This window comes from Plectropomus leopardus, chromosome 1, assembly GCF_008729295.1.
Source record: "Plectropomus leopardus isolate mb chromosome 1, YSFRI_Pleo_2.0, whole genome shotgun sequence".
In the NCBI taxonomy this organism is placed as follows: Eukaryota; Metazoa; Chordata; class Actinopteri; order Perciformes; family Serranidae; genus Plectropomus; species Plectropomus leopardus.
Window position 1 is genome coordinate 20325385 of NC_056463.1, and position 18321 is coordinate 20343705.

At 39.3% G+C, this 18321-nt stretch overlaps 1 protein-coding gene across 2 annotated transcripts in view; it reads left to right on the forward strand.

Annotated features, from left to right (window-relative positions):
- Nucleotides 1-18321, forward strand: part of myo1ea (myosin IEa) — a 65237-nt gene that overhangs the window by 28295 nt on the left and 18621 nt on the right. For both annotated transcript variants that reach the window (XM_042491554.1, XM_042491637.1), the window contains exons 5-15: nt 1488-1575; nt 3992-4081; nt 6259-6390; nt 7610-7744; nt 8028-8160; nt 13120-13316; nt 13442-13522; nt 13916-14002; nt 14091-14174; nt 15691-15858; nt 17748-17833. In XM_042491554.1, the coding sequence (XP_042347488.1) occupies nt 1488-1575; nt 3992-4081; nt 6259-6390; nt 7610-7744; nt 8028-8160; nt 13120-13316; nt 13442-13522; nt 13916-14002; nt 14091-14174; nt 15691-15858; nt 17748-17833 (1281 nt within the window). The remainder of the gene's footprint in view (nt 1-1487; nt 1576-3991; nt 4082-6258; nt 6391-7609; nt 7745-8027; nt 8161-13119; nt 13317-13441; nt 13523-13915; nt 14003-14090; nt 14175-15690; nt 15859-17747; nt 17834-18321) is intronic.

Here is an 18321-nt window from a genome sequence, read left to right on the forward strand (position 1 = left end):
AAACAAATGAGGGAAAAATCTGTGAATGTGACAAAACAGAATTAATGTCCCTGTTGCTGCAGCATTCGTCTGTCCAGATGTACCGTGGCCTAACACACATTTAGCCTCTAAGTTTGCTTCTAGGTGCAAAAAACAGATTTTGGTTTGCACAGTAAGGGAGGGTGTAAACATGAAAGTAGGAGCTGGGGTTAATTCAGGAGCTTCAGCAGAACTGCGATAATATCGCAATATTTTCAGGCTATATCGTGATACACGATATATATCACAATATTTTGAAGTACTCTAAACTACTAAAACACAACATTTTTAAACTACAGCTACAAATAAAGTAGCCACTGCAATAAAATACATTTACATAAACTACTGTTGTAATAAAGTTTAATACTGTTATAATGTAACATAATGTAAAGTATAAAGTTAAATAAAGTATCATTATGGTAAAGTTAAATAAAGTATTGTTATAGTCAAATAAATCAAACCCATGCTGCTTTTATTTTGAAGGACCTGGCTTGTCTCATGCCAGATGTGTTGATGTGTAGACACCCCCTCGGCCACATGGATGGACGCAAAGCAGTATCATCAGACGATATATTTCGTCATATCACACAGCCCTAAGATCAGTAACTCTAATAACGTTGTATTGGTCTGGTCTTAGCTCAGTATTTGCCTTAATGTGGTCGTACCAAATGAATAGACAATATTTCTTATTAACAATAAATATAGTCTATTCTGTGTTAATACTATCCAAATAACTGCAAATTACGTTCCTCTAACTCACAATGTCCCCCGTCTTAAAGTAAGGTCTTGCTCATAACTAATTTACTTGTTAACCCACACATGTTCCCTCTTATAAAGTTTTCTCCTCTTCACACTTAATAAATCCAAGATAGCCAGGGATGTAGGTTACATAATATCTACATTTAAAGGGACACATATTAATCATGGGGGTCCTCCCCCCATGAGTGTAAAACACTCATGGTTTCACACATTTTATGCATTCAGGTGAAGTTTTATGCCTAATTTATGGTAGAAATGTCTTTATTTGTGTAAACAAAAACACGGGGGTCTATTAGTATTAGATATAATCAGAAAAGTAGGAAAAAATGTCCAGGAAACTATATTTATAATTCTTATTATATAGTTATATTAAATAAAAATAGAATAAAAAAACAAATTTTATCTGATAGCATGCTCTGAATTTAAAAGAAAAAGTTCTTTCCTTATTGTTTTTGATCATTTTTGTTAAGGAATGAAAATAATGGTACCATGAACATGCAGTGGCTCAAAGCAAATAACTCACTGGTTCTCTACACCCAGTAGTTAAAATACAAAACAAACACCCAGGTCTGCATAAATCACGTAACTGAGCATTAACTCAGGTGTCACATGTCACATATTAGTTATTGCCTTAGGTGGATTTAAATTTGTATCAGAAGCTCAGGTTGTACGTGTGCGAAGACGTGCTTAAATTTGTACCTGTCTTTCAGTGGAGAGAGCGGAGCAGGGAAGACTGTGGCAGCCAAGTACATCATGAGCTACATCTCCAGAGTGTCAGGGGGCGGACCCAAAGTACAGGTGAGGGGAGCTGCTGTTTTTCTTTTTTGAGGGTGGTAATGTGATGGATGCATGAGATATTTGGGATTCCTGAGATGTTTAGCTGCATAGATAGAATAGTGGCATTGCAGTAATATGTTTTTTAAAAAAGAATTATGTTGGTCTTTTGTGATGCACAATTAATTGGTTTTAATTGATAAAAAAAACAAAAACAGGGAAGTTGAAAGTGAAAATGAAAAAAAAGATTGTTGCTCACAAGGTAAAGGCTTGTTGGACATGCTGGAGTTGAAACTCTGTAAAATGATAGAAAAGCAAAAGTTTGAGTCTACAAATGCTTCTTTCATCATCATGGCAGTATTAACTATATGTTCAATGAGTGCGAATGAAACTGATTACATAACATTTTCAAATTTAAGGGTATCTTGCTACATCAATATCATGATTATTTACTAAATTTTATTTTTTCTGTCCTACTTGTGTCAAGCATTTACAAATTATGCAAACTACTTAATGCCACCGCAGACCACTGGTGAAAACTAACTCAGTGTGTTTACTTACTACTTAAATGCAAGTTTGAGGTACCAGTATTTTACTTGATTATTTTAATTTTATGCAACTTCATACTTCTTCTCCACTGCTTTTCAGAGTAAAATAATGTACTTTTTATTCCCATACATGTATTTGACTAGGGAGATGAAATGCGGACTGTTTTCCATGGCTGGCAACCGTAGTCAAGTGCCCATGTAGTTATACTGCCCAACTCACATTGTTACACATGATTAATAAGTTATTGAAACATCCACCCTCTGACTTCTCTCCTTCTCTCTATCACTCTCTCACACACGCAGGGACAATAAGTCCTACTAAAGTAGAGCTGGGCTTGGGTGGTCTCATTGCGTACCATCAAAGCTTTGAATATTCACTGGTAATTATTAACTGTAACTTCAAAACCCCAGAAATGGTTATAATCCAGTAACATAATGTATATTATTCTGAAACTGGCCAGTCTGTATCGTGAATACTTTTATACACTGTCTCTATTTTAATTTGAGTAAAAGATCCAAATACTTCTTCCACCACTGCTGCAGACTCCTGTGAAATTAAACAACCTGTTGCTGCTTCGTTTCTGCACTCATTCCTCCCCTTAGCTCCAAATCCTCCTCTTATCATCCTTGTCCTTATACCCCATTATCAGCCCATCAGCCGCCTCTTATTCGCCCAGCCCCCTTAGCCATCTGGCAGGCCCCCAAACCAGCAGATGTCCAGTTCCTAAGCTTGATAAAGATCTAAAGTTTGATGAGGAAATGACTTCACCATGATGGCAGTGGGATTTTTATGTTTAATCCACTTAGAGCTGCTTCCAACAAGACAATGTTAAAAATCATCTTCAGGCCTTAAATTGAACAGTGGAGCTGGTGGTCCGACTGAATCCCATGTGTTATGCTAATGTAGCATTATCATTCTTTCTGGTGTTCAGAGTTGCAAGTTACAATATAAATGCACAGTTCAAAAGGCTAATTATGAAAATATCTCTCTGTGTTGTTTGTTTAAACAAATGTGGCCTTTACAGTGGACACACACCCACACACACATGCACACTTTGCACGTTGTCTCCACCTCTTCCAGCTCCTGTTCAGCATAGCTTCCCTTTCACATGGCTCCGCTCAGCTTTGAACACTTTGTGCGATATGCTCAGTGCAGCACATGCATTCTTATGCAATGTGTTTATAGTGTGTGTTCACATGTGTGTGAGTTTTGAATAGATAGAAGCTCCCTGCCAGCAGCATAACTGTTCATCTGTCTGATCATTGTCATCTTCACAATCACATCTATCAATATTCACACATAATTAATAAGAAAAAATATGGCTATAGAGTATTTTTTTAACATTTTGAGACCATATTGGAAACGTGTTCTCACTTAAACTTGGTATCCCTTTTGAATAAGTGTATTTTGAAATTCCATAAACAAATCAAGTCAAAATCCTGTCCAAGTAATAAAGGAAAAACCTCCTCTGCCTTGCTGGCGTAAAATATGATAAAGTAGTGAACAAAAAACTGCTGTTTCACTATAAATAGCTTGAAGTGTGAACTGGAGTGTTTATTTTTTCCTTTCATACAAGACTAAATTTAGAAACACAAAAAGATTCCAAGAAATGACTTTCCTTCAACTTCTATGTACAATACTGGAAGTGGGAGTAGCTCTGTCTGCTGTACCGATTTAAAACTCATGTGTTTCTGACATGCAGATGGCTCAGAGGAAAGATAATGTCCTCCAGACTGTTCATGTGTGTGTATGTGTTCGTACTTGAGTGGAAAGTTCCAGAGACATACGCACCAGCCGGTCAGCGAGGGTGTTAAGTGTGTGGTATCCCTACCTGCTGTATACAGTCTGCCTGTGACGTAGCTAACAGCTCATTGCATTTGTCTCCTCGCAGCACGTCAAAGACATCATCCTGCAGTCCAACCCGCTGCTAGAGGCCTTTGGCAACGCCAAGACTGTGAGGAACAACAACTCCAGCAGATTTGTAAGGATTTCATATCAGAGTTTTTCCATTTTTTGTGAATCAGGATGCCCGACACTGCGGCTCAATTCATACCTGTTTTTTCTTAACTAAAAAAAAATATGAATACCAATATAAGACAGTGTAAACCTACACTTTTAGAAATGATGGTGCCAACTAGAGCCATATGGGACTCTTCAACTGGTCCCCATTGGAGAACCCTTTTTGGTTCTTGGTAGAGCCCTTTATAAAAGGTTCCACCTGGAAGTCTCTTAGAGGGTTTTACCAAGAAACCAACACACAGAGCCATCTGTGAAAATTTAAAACCCTTTGAGAGGTTCTACAGAAAATTCTTCTATGGTATAATGCAGTCATGTCCTAAGTTTGGCCCGGGGGCCAGTTGTGGCCTTCAGGACCATTTTAAATGGCCCTCGGGTCATCTTTCGAAATATACTATATGATTAAGACAATATCAGTTAATCAAGCAAGATCACTTGACATTTATTTTCATTAAAGTCACAATGACAGGGCATTCGTACAGTTTGTTGACACGCATCAAGTAGGACCTACGTGGGTGAAACTGATGTATTTTTATAAACAGATGGTAAACAAGCTAAGCTTACCTAACAACAGATATTTCCTGCGACGTTGCAGACATGAACACAGCAAAAAAGCATGAAGTTGAGAGCGTGGGCTGCTTCTTTGAGGAGCAGTGGGAAGTTGATTACTTTTAAACTTAAAGATGAAACAGTTGGGAAAATACCTGCGAGGTAGATGGCCCCCAGGTATTTTCACATTATCTAATCTGGCCCTCGTTCAAAAATTTCTGGATACCCCTGGTGTAATGGTTCTGACCAGAACCCTCCTCCAACACCTTTACACCAAATTAGCTCTGGTTCTTCAGTGGGTTTTGTTCAGGATTCTTGGTAACTCTGCTATCTAGTGAACCAGCCCACGTTTCCACCAATTTTGAGTGGAACCATTGCTATCAACCATTGTCATCAACACAGGGCACAATGAAAGTTAAAAATAGTTGCAAAATGGTGGTACGCATTGATTATCTACAAGTTTTTTACTACAAATATTTGTTTCTATTTTTAAAAAAAAGCATTGCCCAACCATTAATGAGACCATTGCACGATTTGTCACTTGACCTCACCATTGTTGACCTCTCCATCCTCTTTTTCCACCCTGTCAAATATGACACGCCCATTGATGTCATCACGGTTTGCAGTTCAGGTTAAGAAAAGCCTGCTTGTTTTTGGTATGCTGAGAACTTTTTGGTCAAAATTCTGTAAACAGTTCAAAATTAGGTGCGGGAACCAGAACGGATCCAGTTCCATGTTGGTGGAAAAGAGGCAAAAGAACCCTTGAAGAACCGTTTCTTCATAAAAGGGCAAAATTTGCGGAGCTCAGTATTAAAAAGTGCATTTTTAAATCTTCCTTCGAGGTCACATTTTTTCAATCTTTTAGACCACTCTGGGAAACACAGACAAAATTAGAATGACCCACTCACTTTGCAAATCCTACGCTGTGTTGCTCAGAGATAAATACATGCAGTAGGTACTACTTAGCCCGCAATAATTTGAGGACTCAACTTTTCTGTGGTGCACCTTTTGGATCCAAGCTGAGACTTTTGAAAACAAAGATTTGCAGTAACAGCTTTCTTGTTTTACTGCAGGAGGAAGCAAACCTCCTGGGTGTCCTGGTTAACCAGAACTGTGATATAAAGACACATTGCACAGAAAGAACCACAGAGGCACATCCTCCACTGCTTACAAAGGAACTCAGTCAACAAGAGCTTAGAATTAAGCACATTTTAGAAAATGTTTTATTGGTTAAGTGCTCTGGTTAGCATACAAAGCAGTGTTGTCTCAGCTCTTTCAATATTTTTAGATCCTGTTTTAAGAACAACAAAGTTGCCTTAGATCACTGCTGTTGAGATACTGTCTTTGAAAAGTCTCCTTTCACTTTTGAGTCTGGAACAAACGTTATATTACAGGCTTGTCTAAAGAAGAGAGTAAAGGAAATAACAGGATCAGATTTTTATATAAATGCGCACGCACACACACACACACACACACACACACACACAGCGCACCAGCAACCGCAGAACAGCCAGGTTTCAGATCTATTGCTCTGTTTAAGCTCTATTGCAGTCCACTCAAATACTGAAAAAAAACTCTGCTTTGATCCATTAGGGGAAATATTTTGAGATCCAGTTCAGTTCTGGTGGCGAACCGGACGGAGGGAAAATCTCCAACTTTCTCCTGGAGAAGTCACGTGTCGTCATGAGGAATCCTGGAGAGAGGAGTTTCCATATCTTCTATCAGGTGAGGAAGCTTTTTTCTCAAGTCGAAGAGTTAATTGGACACATTTGGCTTGTGAAGACGGTCTGCGAGGGGATTTCAGGACACACTGGGTTAGACGTGCCATTTGGCTGCAGGAAGAAGGTCAATCTGTTTTCATTGTGGATGGCTCGAGGTCCCTGGAAGAGATGGTTCAGTCTTGCAGTTTTCTTCACATGCAAAGTGGAGCACAGTGTATAAATGTAAGCCTGAAAATGACACACAGGCTTTGCTCAAGAACATGTATATTACATCCATGTCAAGTCACAGTTATTTATAGAGCACTTTTAAAAACAATTAACGTTGGCCAAAGTACTTCACAAGGAGATAAAATAAAACAGTAAGGATCGAATAAAAAACACAGGAAATGAAAAAATAAAAACAGCCATAAATAGGAGAAAGTAAGTAAAATCATTAAGAGTAAACAATAGTATGACAAAATTGTAACACAAAATAGCATTGCACAAACAAGTAAGACTAAAATAAAATACAGATAGAGTCAGGCAGTGTAAAAAAAAGAATTGGGTCCTAAGATGGATTTTAAATGTCTCAATGTACGGAGAGGATCTGATTAATGGAGGGAGACTATTCCACAGTTTACAACAACTGAAGATAATCGGTCAGCTTTAGTTTTTAACTGTGTGTGTGGAATGGAGAGGAGTGATTGGTCACCAGATCTGAGGGGTCTGGAGGTAGAGTTGGGGGTTAGCAGTTTAGTGATATATGCAGGTACAAGTTTATGCAGTGCCTTATAACAAATAAAATAATTTTATAATAAATTCTGTATCTCACTGGTAACCAGTAAAGAGAGGCCAGTACAGGAGAGATATGGTCTTTCTTCCTGATACCAGTGAGGAGTTTTGCTGCAGCATTTTGAAGCTGCAGGCAAGATATGGCTGGCTGACTGATTCCTACATTGAAGGAAATGTAGTAGTTGAGGCGCGAGGAAATAAAAGCGTGGACTAAAATCACTTAATCTTTAACAGACAGGAATCATTTTAATTTTGCTAGTGATCTGAGGTGATAGAAGCTAGTGCTGACAACTGAGCTGATTTGTGTGTCAAATTTCAAACCAGAATCAAAGAATATATTGAATTTTTTTTCATATGGCTTAACATTTAAAGACAGAGGCCCAATGGCATTGATTGTGGACGAGACTTGACCACTGGGATGAAGATTATAACCTCTAATTTCTGCTCCACAGTTGATAGAAGGAGCCAGTGGAGAGCAGAAAAGCAGCCTGGGAATCACAAGCCTGGATTACTACACTTACCTCAACCAGTCTGGATCCTACAAAGTGGACGACATCAACGACAAGAGTGACTTCCAGGAAACGATGGTACTGAGATCCCGCCTGGCAATAATTTAACACCCTCGTTGGTGTTGTGTGTATCTATGCATCTCATACCAGCGTTCATGTGGCTCACAGCCTCCTCTTCACATTCCTCTCTCTCCCTACCAGTCCTCTTTTGTTTTCTTTTCCAACAGTCTCCTCCTGTTTTTGTTTACAAGTGAGACCGCAACAGGAGTTATTAGAGGACAATGAGCGAGGTACCACAGGAGTGAGTAAACCCACACTGCCGCCCTGATTTAGCATCATTGTTTTCCTTTGCTTTTCCCAGCATGCCATGGATGTGATTGGTATCTCACCAGAGGACCGCTCAATGGTGCTTCAGATTGTGGCCGGAGTCCTTCACCTGGGCAACATCACTTTCAAGGAAGCAGGCAACTATGCTGCTGTGGAGAGTGAAGAGTGTAAGTCGGCTCACACCAGGACCTAGTTTTGTGCTTAATGTTGTTCACACTGACACAGGTAGCAACAACCAAAAATTGCCTTAAAACTGTGAAGCTATTTTGAGGTGTTGTTTAACATTTAGCCAGGAGGGACAGATAAACGGAGACCTTTCAGACCTTTCATCATGGCACAGTTTTTTTTTGGCAATTGATAGCTATCATGTCTGACGAAAAAACCCCAAAACAAAACAAGAAATGAATACACTGTCAGTTAACTGTGTATGTGCTCAGAAAAAGGAGTTAACTGCTATTCAGTGCTCAGTGCTCCGACAATTATTAACACCTTTAAAACAGTGTTTTGGCCAGCAACTGGTTGTTTATCCTGATCAGACTGTAAGAGAAACAGCAATTTTAAAGGAATATAAGGCAGTAAAATAAGTCAAGCATGTAGATGTAGATTTTAGAGGGGATACATGGGATAGCCCCGACCTTCAATATTTAAAACATGTGCATTTGTAGCAAGAGGACTTTTTCACATAAACTTGCATTGTAAAAGAGATGTCTGTAAATCATTAATTCTTTTGAGTGTCACAACTACTGGAAATGACTGGTCTTACTTTTAGAATTTTATCCATTTTATTTGACATTTCCAAAGTAGAAAAGTCACATGATTGAATCATTTTATCCCCTTTATGTTAGCTGAGCGCTAAACCAGAAGTAGCTATTGAAAGTCTCTACTGCGCCCAACTAATGGGCCACAGAATCTGCACAATTTCATATGTAACAGTTACTTTATTGGATTAATGCATCACTGAGCAACTTTCATAGGCATGAACAGGGCCCGACCTCTAATGCTGTACCCTGTTGCATCGATGTTCACCATTTTAGTTAAGTGTGTTTGCATGCTAACATAGTCTAATAAGTGATAAACACAAGTTACAGCTGAGGCTGATGGGAATGTCATTAGTTTTTAGGTGTTTGGTCATTAACATAAATGTTAGACAAAAGATCTGACCTGATGATGGGGCTTAATGAAAAGTCTGGAAATCATTATAGTTATTTTAATTCATTGTCTGAGAAGCATAAGTGTCTGTACCAAATTTTGTGCCAACTGATCTAATAGCTAATTATCTAGAAAATAAAAACGTCGACCTGCTTGTGATGAGAGGAAAAGTCAGTGGATTACCAAAGTCAGCAGGATCATCCTCTGGGGAGCATGGATGTACAAAAAAAACATGACAATCTATATGTAAATGCTGCAGAGATATTTCAGTCTGTACTTGTGAGGTGGACCAACATTGCCACCCACGAGTCACATTTCAGCGTGGCTAAAAAGACACAGAAACAGTTCTTTGGTTATGATGACTGAGTCTAAAGACGGTGGAGCTGATGTTCAGGTCGAGACTGACTTGTGGTTAATTTCTTCTCCTCACTGCGTTCTTGCCTTTCTGCATGTCTCCTCTCTCCTCAGTGTCCTGAGCTGCCCTTCTCTGGTTGGTTTTGTAGAATATTTCTCTCACCACTTTCACTCCCTAAAGTTTTATTGTGTTAATGCAGGGCTGCAGCCAACTGTCTGGAGTAATCCAGGCCATGCTAGATTACCAGAGAATAAAACGCTATTATGAAGGTCTGGACATATTTTGCCAGGGACTAAAATTGACTTGTAAAAATACTTCTCCTTCTGTCCTCCCTCCCTTTTGCCTTCTCCTGCCTCATTTTATTCTTCTCAGTTTTTTTTCTTTTCCTTCCTCCTCATGCTGTGTCTGTATGATGCAGATGAGAGTGCAGTTGCCAGTGTACAAAGCCTCGGTCTGTTCTGTGCAGACGTAACAGCAGCACTCCATAATCTCTGCCTTTCCTGTTTCCTCCGGTCTCACTCACTGTGTGCTTTAACTGCAGTGTGTTGCACATATGAAACTTCAGCAGCCAAGTCCACATCGACTTGGACTCAGCAACAAGAGTCAGTGCGTCATCTGTTGTTGAAAGAAATTCAACAAGTCGAGACTACTTGTACAAATAATTTAGATGTTATTTTGGCTGGCCGGCACTTTATTTAGTTGAAGTAACTTGATCTCAAACAGTGACATGCTTTTGTAAAATTACTATTTTAGGATCTTAAGCTTTTTCGATAGGATAACTATTTTTGGGTTTGGCATTATGCATAAAAACTAAGGCTGGGTGTAGTTTTAAGAATTTCAATACCAGTACCAATACTAGTACACTTTAAAGTGGTACTGATACCAATAAATGACTTCATACTTCAATACCCATCATGTGAATGAAAGCATTGAGTGTGTAAATTGCCACAACACACCACAGGCGTGTAGCATAGCCATACTTTCCAACAGTTTGGTGGCATCTCCGCTCGCTGAACGGCCAATTCTGTTGAACACATCTCACTCAACTTAAACACACCACAAACTTTAAAGGTTGTAGCTGCTGCAATCGTGGGCCAGTCACATATTGCATTATTATTAAATGGAAGAGCTCTTTTTGTGATTGGCGGCAAGGAAAACCATACCATTTTTTTTCCCTTTTTTTTCTAGATGTGGTTACAAAAAGTATCGAATGCAGGTATCGTTTTACTGGAAAAGTTTCAGTACTCCTTGGAACCGGGTTATTTTGGTTGATACCTTAATCGATATCATTTGAACCATATGTCACAACACTGCATATACTGTACATTCTGTGACAGTTAACTGTGTATGTGCTCAGGAAAAGGAGTTAACTGCTATTTAATGCTCAGTGCTCCGACGATGATTAACACCTTCAAAACAGTGGACATTTACAGATTTGAAAGCCTCCTTAAAACTACATGCTGAGTAAAATATTTAAAATCAAAATGCTGTTTTTTTGTGGCTGCATCATTTAACATGCACCTTTCAATACCCACCTACCATTGTTTTTTTGCTAACCTTAGCATAGACTGCAGTAAGAAGAGTTCACTGTGCCTGGTTGCAAAATAGTTGCACACATAACCCCCCCAATAAAACCACAACAGGCCATTTTAACTCTTTGGTTTTTGTATTTCTCCAGAGGTGCTGTAAGGTGGAATTTATAACCTTTGGACAGAGCCAGGCTTGCAGTTCCTGCTGTTTAAAGCATAGATATATAAAGACAACTTGATACAAGGTTGGAGGTGGGGCCGCGTTCATTCTTACGAAAGTTGTTCAGCAGCACATGGAGCCAGAAATTTTCATCTGCTGCATACAAAATGACCCAGATGATCGGCACTGTCTCAGCATCATTGGGCCCATAGAGAAGGTGTACTATAAACTTTCACTCATTCAACTTTTGGCCAAAAAAAATTTAAAAAAATAAATAATTCAGAAATGCTGAACTGTTCCTTTAAAAAAATTGGGGCAACCAAGCTCAGAAAGTATTCAAGGATAATTTCAAAACCCACAGCAGATGAAACTCAACAAGCTGTGAAACGTTTTCTTTAGCTCTTTGCAGCACCGCCCTTTGAATGTAGTTCAGAATCTGTATTGTAGAAATGAAGCATTGATTGACAGGATTATTGTATTAGTCACATTTTATGGGACATGACACACTCCCTCCTGTTCTTTTCACCATCCACTGCCTCTTTGACTAACAAATTTCCTGCAGGGGAACTTTTGCGTATACGAGCATTGTTCACATACTGTACACAGCCTTTGTATACAATCCATACCTTTCCTGCTGAACACAAAGAATGACTTCTCCTCCTGATACTCCTGATATAAGCAGGCGTATGGTCAGTCACACCCTTATGTCCCATAAGGGGAGCTACTGCAGTGGTCTAATGCATTCCCAGACGCAGTGAGTCTGCAGGCCTGAGAGCCATTTCCTTTTCGGGGAAGTGAGTCACTGTAATAAGGCAGGGAGGGGTTCTCAGGGGAGAATATCAACGCCAGGTCGGGACAAATGATCTGTGGTGTTCTCAACGTTTTTTTTTTTGTTTCAAGGGTTAGCCCAATACTATTCTTCTATTTTTCATTCAGCTATGATTCAAAGCTCCTCTGCTCTGAATCTTATCCAGGTTGTTGCGTGTCGGCGGTCTAGCCACAGAATCACCCCAATTTTGTGGTGTTATACCACAAATGTGTGCACAGTGTTTATCAGTAGAAGCTTTTTGGATTTTTAGGCCTAATCACAGACTGATAAGAGTAAATGCAGCGAGGCGGTATATTTGCAAAGGTTACATAAGGCTGCCTTTAAATGAATGCAACCCTAAATGCTGTTTTGCATACTGGAGAAATGTCTCTTAGCTAATTCAAAGCAGGACCCATAACTACAATGCTGCTTTATTTCTCAGTTTATCATAATAGAACAGCGACAACCTATTACACAATTAGACATGCTGAAATAGCCACATTGACTATAGCTATATATGGTAATGGGCTGTTTTTTATTAAAGGTTCAGTGTGCAGGATTTAAAGGGATATATTGGCAGAAATGAAATATCGTATGACCACAGAAGGATTTCTTTTTTAAATACATTTTATTTATACAATTTTCAATAAAACAAAGGTACAACACATAAATGAAACAGAGAGAACGCCAAAAAAGAGCAGCAAACAAACAAACAAACAAACAAACAAACAAACAAAATAAAATAAAGAATAAAAAAAAATAGACAGACTGCCAGCACTAAGACAAACCATAGAAAATAAAATGTACATGTACACATGTCAAATCGCTGATGCAATCACATAGAGTAACAATTCATAAAATTGGGAATCAGAAATGAAGTCCAAGAGACCCCAAGGAAGGGATTTTAACTGGGAAAAGTTTCAGCTGCCTGCAAATTGCAATCCTCACCACTAGAAACCAAAAAAAAATTGTACTCACTGTTTCTTCAGTTCCGAAACATACTGATAGGTCTGTGCTGTAATCCCTGATTATTTCACTTTTTTAAGAGTCTTTTCTTTCCAGTGCTGTCTGGAAAACAATTACCAATAGAGATTCTCCTCTTCTATCTCCTCTGCCTCTAAACAGTTCTAGCCTTTCCAGCATTTCTGCTTGGAATTGACCAGACTCGTCTGAAGGAGAAACTGACGAGCAGGAAGATGGACAGCAAGTGGGGAAGTGCACTGGAGTCCATCGACGTGACGCTAAACGTGGAGCAGGCGTGTTACACTCGTGACGCCCTCTCCAAAGCCCTGCATGCACGAGTGTTTGACTTTCTGGTGGAGGTATGATTGCATGTTTGTACAGTTTTTAAGTTCAGTACATCTATACTCACAAAACTGTCATAAATAAAGCTGTGATTACCCATAATGAAGCTTTAGTTTATGTAACCCGATCCTTTTGATTTCAGTCCATCAACAAAGCCATGGTGAAAGATCATCAGGAGTTCAATATTGGAGTTTTGGACATTTACGGATTTGAAATTTTCCAAGTAAGTGTTTTTGGTCTTTTCACAGGCTGACACATGGCTACTGGAATTTAACTCTGCAGCAACACATAAATAAGATTACCAGGTATTAAGTTTGAGCATTTAAACAGATTAATCACAAAGGATGAGACTAAGTTATAAAGTACGTGGATTAAGTTCTATCTCCTGATAGAGACAGCAGACCTCAACATGTGTTTCTAATCTGATTACTTGTTTGTTCAGTTTGCTTAATGAGATGTCCTAGACTTGTTGATTGGACCAGACAAACTAAATGGAGGTGTTTTTGTATTGTTTTGGTTTGCAGGAGCTTTGGATTTCTAATATCAAGTACAGGTAATTAGAGGATATCTGTACTCATGCTCAGCTCACTTAATAACCATGTTGTGTCTTCAACAGAAAAATGGATTTGAACAGTTCTGCATCAACTTTGTGAATGAGAAACTGCAGCAGATCTTCATTGAGCTGACTCTGAAGGCCGAGCAGGTAAACTTCCTCCACCTTCAGTTTTTTCCTTTTCATGCCTCATTAGATGCTTTACATTTTGACTCTGAACTCATGTCTCTCTTTGCAGGAGGAGTATGTGCAGGAGGGCATCAAGTGGACTCAGATTGACTACTTCAACAACAAGATCGTCTGTGATCTTATCGAGAGCAAAGTAAATAAATCATTAGTAGATAATCAAATAAACTCAATAGCAAGTGGGCCTTAGTGGGGGAGTGGGCAAGTCCCACAAAACATACACAATCCTTAAAATATTTTATTTTGATAATAGATAAATCTTCATGTGGATCTGGAAATCCATCAAAACCTGTCACAGTAGAAGCAGTAATAGTAATACACAATTAGTGTCAAAGCTGAAATGATAAGATGACTTTTCGGAGACTATTAGATAATCAGTAAAGATAAAAAAATCAAGCTGAATTTTAAATATACTGTAGTTCCAGTTTCACAAATTTGAAGACCTGCATGTTTTCTGTGTTTGATGAGATACTGAACTGAAGACCTTCAGGTTTTGGACTGTTTAAGTGATTTGAAGAGGCCACCTTGGGCTTTAGGGAATTTTGATTGCCATTTTATGACATTTTACAGACCAAAAAATAAATTGGTTCAATATCAATTGATCAGATTAATAACTAAAAAAAATAGTCATTGTTTGCAGCTCTTAACCATGAGATCTGTCTTTCAAAGGAGTGCCAAAAAAGAAAGAAAAAAAGAAAAAATATTTTAAAAGACGATACTTAACAATTTCAATAATTTTTGATTTGATTTAAATTTTTCAAGATGTCTCTCTCTAAATAGCAAACAGGGCTAGAAATACAATCTTGCTGGATATACAAAGAAACTTCGTTTTATTAAGAGCAGAGTTGTTATTATTCCCTGTATCAATTTACAATCACAACAAACTTGGGAATATTTTTTTAATAACGAGCATTTGTTAGTTTTATTGGCCTAATATTGTAAACTGAGTTTCCTGCTCCGGCCAAGTGTCTGCTGTGTTGCCGTGACTTGCAGCTTAATATCCTCAAACGTGCCGACATGCCTCTTAATTTGATTTATCTGTCCCACTGAGAGGTCTAATCCATGAAATCTACAACAAGGGCTTTAAAACAAGCCTCCATCTGAGTGGAGCCAGGGATCTGTATCAGTGCCTGACACTCCAGCTCTGAACACCAAACTCTTTACACATCCAGTGACAATTGAACACGTGTCTTCTAACAGAGGCGTGTGTTCTGTAGTTAAAGACGCTGTTCACACTGTGCAGACTGAAGGCCAGTGTGGTAGAGAGAAGCTGCAGTAAAGCTGCTCCACTGTTAGATTCAAAGCTGATACAATTTATAGCTTTGTAGCTTTTCTGATGGCACGTATTAGAGCTGCAACTGCATTGAATGCATTTATGCAGTCTATAATTAGACAATACTGAATAATGTACCCCACAATTTCATAGAGCCCAAGGTGACACTCTCAATTAAATTATCGGAAATTACTAAGAAAAAAAGCAAGTAGTCACAAATGGATAAGCTGGAAAAATTATACGATCATTATATTGTAATTTCTGTTGATCGCCTTATCAGTTAATTTAAAAATACATATTTTATTTTAAATTAAAATTTTTAGATTAAAAAATCATTTAAAAATAAATAATCCATCAACTTCCTTCCTTGTGATCCCAGAATCCTCCTGGCATCATGTGCATCCTGGACGATGTGTGTGCCACCATGCACGCGGTGGGCGAGGGGGCCGACCAAACCATGCTGCAGAAGCTCCGTGTCCAGATCAACACCCACGAACACTTCAACAGCTGGAACCAGGGCTTCATTATCCACCACTACGCTGGCAAGGTCAGTCTGAGTTCGCTCATTTAAAGCGGCTGCATTTTGTCCTTTTGTATGCTCATCCTGACGACTTGCATCATCTTGTTTTTAAGAAACAATACTTCTGTCTGTTTGAATGGGAAGTCATCCATATCTCAATCTAAGTCAACAATCTTATGGGTCGACCTAAGTGCTCTAACTGGAGTATGAAGGCAGTGGTGTAGCAGAGAGTTATATGCAGGTATAAGAAGTAGACTCACCTCTTTTTGTGTACTGTATACCCAACCATCAGCCAAAAAGCTACTGGAATATATAAGCGAGTATACCCACTTCCTCCTTGGTTAACTAGTCACCTACATCGTCAACTGTATGAAGATGCAAGTCTTTAGATAGGGTGTTGTTGACCAATTTTTCACCTTAAAAAGCAATAACATTTTAACATCAATTTTAGAACGGACGGGAACCTTGTGATAGGAGGCAAGATCTGGTGTGTTATGCGGTCACGCTCCCTTTTACCAATTAGACGACAAGCTTTTTTACTAAGACAACAAAAAATAAATAAAGTCTGGATCATAGACTGTATAAAATAATAGATGTAGCCACTGCATATCACCCCTTGGATTGTGGACTGCAGATTTGAAGCTTGCAGTTCAGCTTTTCAGCCTTTGTCATCTTGGATTTTTGGAGCCAGTTTCCAGAAGTTTGGATGAGAGGGTGGAGCTGTGGAGGAGGGTTGGATCTGACGACAAACAGACAGCCAGTCGCTCAAAGCTGCCCTGCCCTTAAATATGTGTAACTTTAAGCCTTAACAAAATGTTTATGGGCTAGTTATAAAAAAAACTGCCTCCCGTACAGTTGTCATGAATGTTGAAATTAGCTATAGAGACCAAGGATATGAACACATTTATTTCTGCTGTGAAGTTGGGGATTTTAACATGGGGGTCTACAGATATTTGGAGCCAGCCTCAAGTGGCCATTCGATGAACTGCTTAAATTATGAGCCCCAGAGTTCGCTACTTGGTCCGGACATAAACATTTATGAATACTGGCAAGCAGCGTGTATAGTTTTTCATATAAACATGCACAGAAAAACATACTTTTATACCTTGGTTCACGTAACATAAAGATTACGACTTTCAGTTTAAGGTTTACAGCAGCCTCCATCCACTTGTCCTTGCCATGATATAAACTGTTCTGCATACTGTTCTCAGAAGGGAGCTGACAGCAACTTCTGGAAATAGAAAGTTATTAAAATGCCATTTTTTATGGTGTATGATCTGTCATAAATGCCAGTTATGCAGCTGGTACTTTAATTCTAGAGTTGGTGTCGTCATTGTCGCCCTTTTAAGTTTTCCCATCTAAACTAACACCACCGTTCTCTCTTCTCTATTTATGGTTGCAGCCCCTCCTGTTATGTAACAGTGTCTAACAACGCCATACGTGTTAATCAGCCTTATTGAATTCATACAGTACAGTCCACCAGACGTCTTTTTGTGCAATTATTTTTCATTCTGGTGATCTGGGCTGAGGTTGTCCCGTGTCATTCTCCAGATGTGTGGTGGCCTCAGCCTGGCACACATGCCGCAGGCTTAATGAGCCGTGCCATAAAGACTTGAGGGGCTCCCATGACCGGGCTCAAAACATTCCTCCAGTCCTCTGGCTACAGTATAGCAGAAATAATAACACGGTTTAATTTATACAACCACTGCTGGTTTATAAAGAAGATAATCCTGGGGAGGTGTAAAGCTTGGATCCACAAGCTTTCATTTTCGTTTTACATAAAATTCAAGCCAGTGAATTATAGAACACAGAATATCAGTCAGATTTTTTATTTTCACACAGGTGTCACCTTTCATTTTGTTTAAGGTTTCAAACAGTCCTCTTTGATAACTATGACTCTTGTGTCTCTCCTGCAGGTGTCCTACGATGCAGAAGGTTTCTGCGAGAGGAACCGCGACGTCCTTTTTACTGACCTCATTGAGCTGATGCAGAGCAGTGAAATGTAAGTAACTCCTATTTTGTGCCGACATGTGTTGAGGATTTCAATGGTGCACACTTAAAAGGACTCTTCTATTGTGATGCATATGGGTATAATTGAATACATCTGAATGAGACTTTCAGATGTTGCAGTGCATCTGGAAACTGGCGGGACGCAGCAGAAGTGTGCAGGGCCGGGTTATGTCGTGCCCTTCGCCCTGAATCACGTCTGGCTGCTGCTCCCTGATATGCAGCTTTTGGGGTCTACCCCAGTCTGGCTTTTCAAGTGCAGTCTCCCTGCGGGGCTGCATTGTGGAGTCTGGTCCCCCCTGTGTTTTGGTTTCTTGGGCTTTCTTTGTGTTAAAGTGGCCATCTGTGCAAACAGCCTGCATTGTCTGAGTAACCCCTGCAGGCCTCGGCTGCTACTCGCCCCCTTCTTGTGCACATTTTGTGTGGCATGGAATGAGGTTATATCAAAATCCCCTTCAGACATATGCTGGAAAATATATTCAT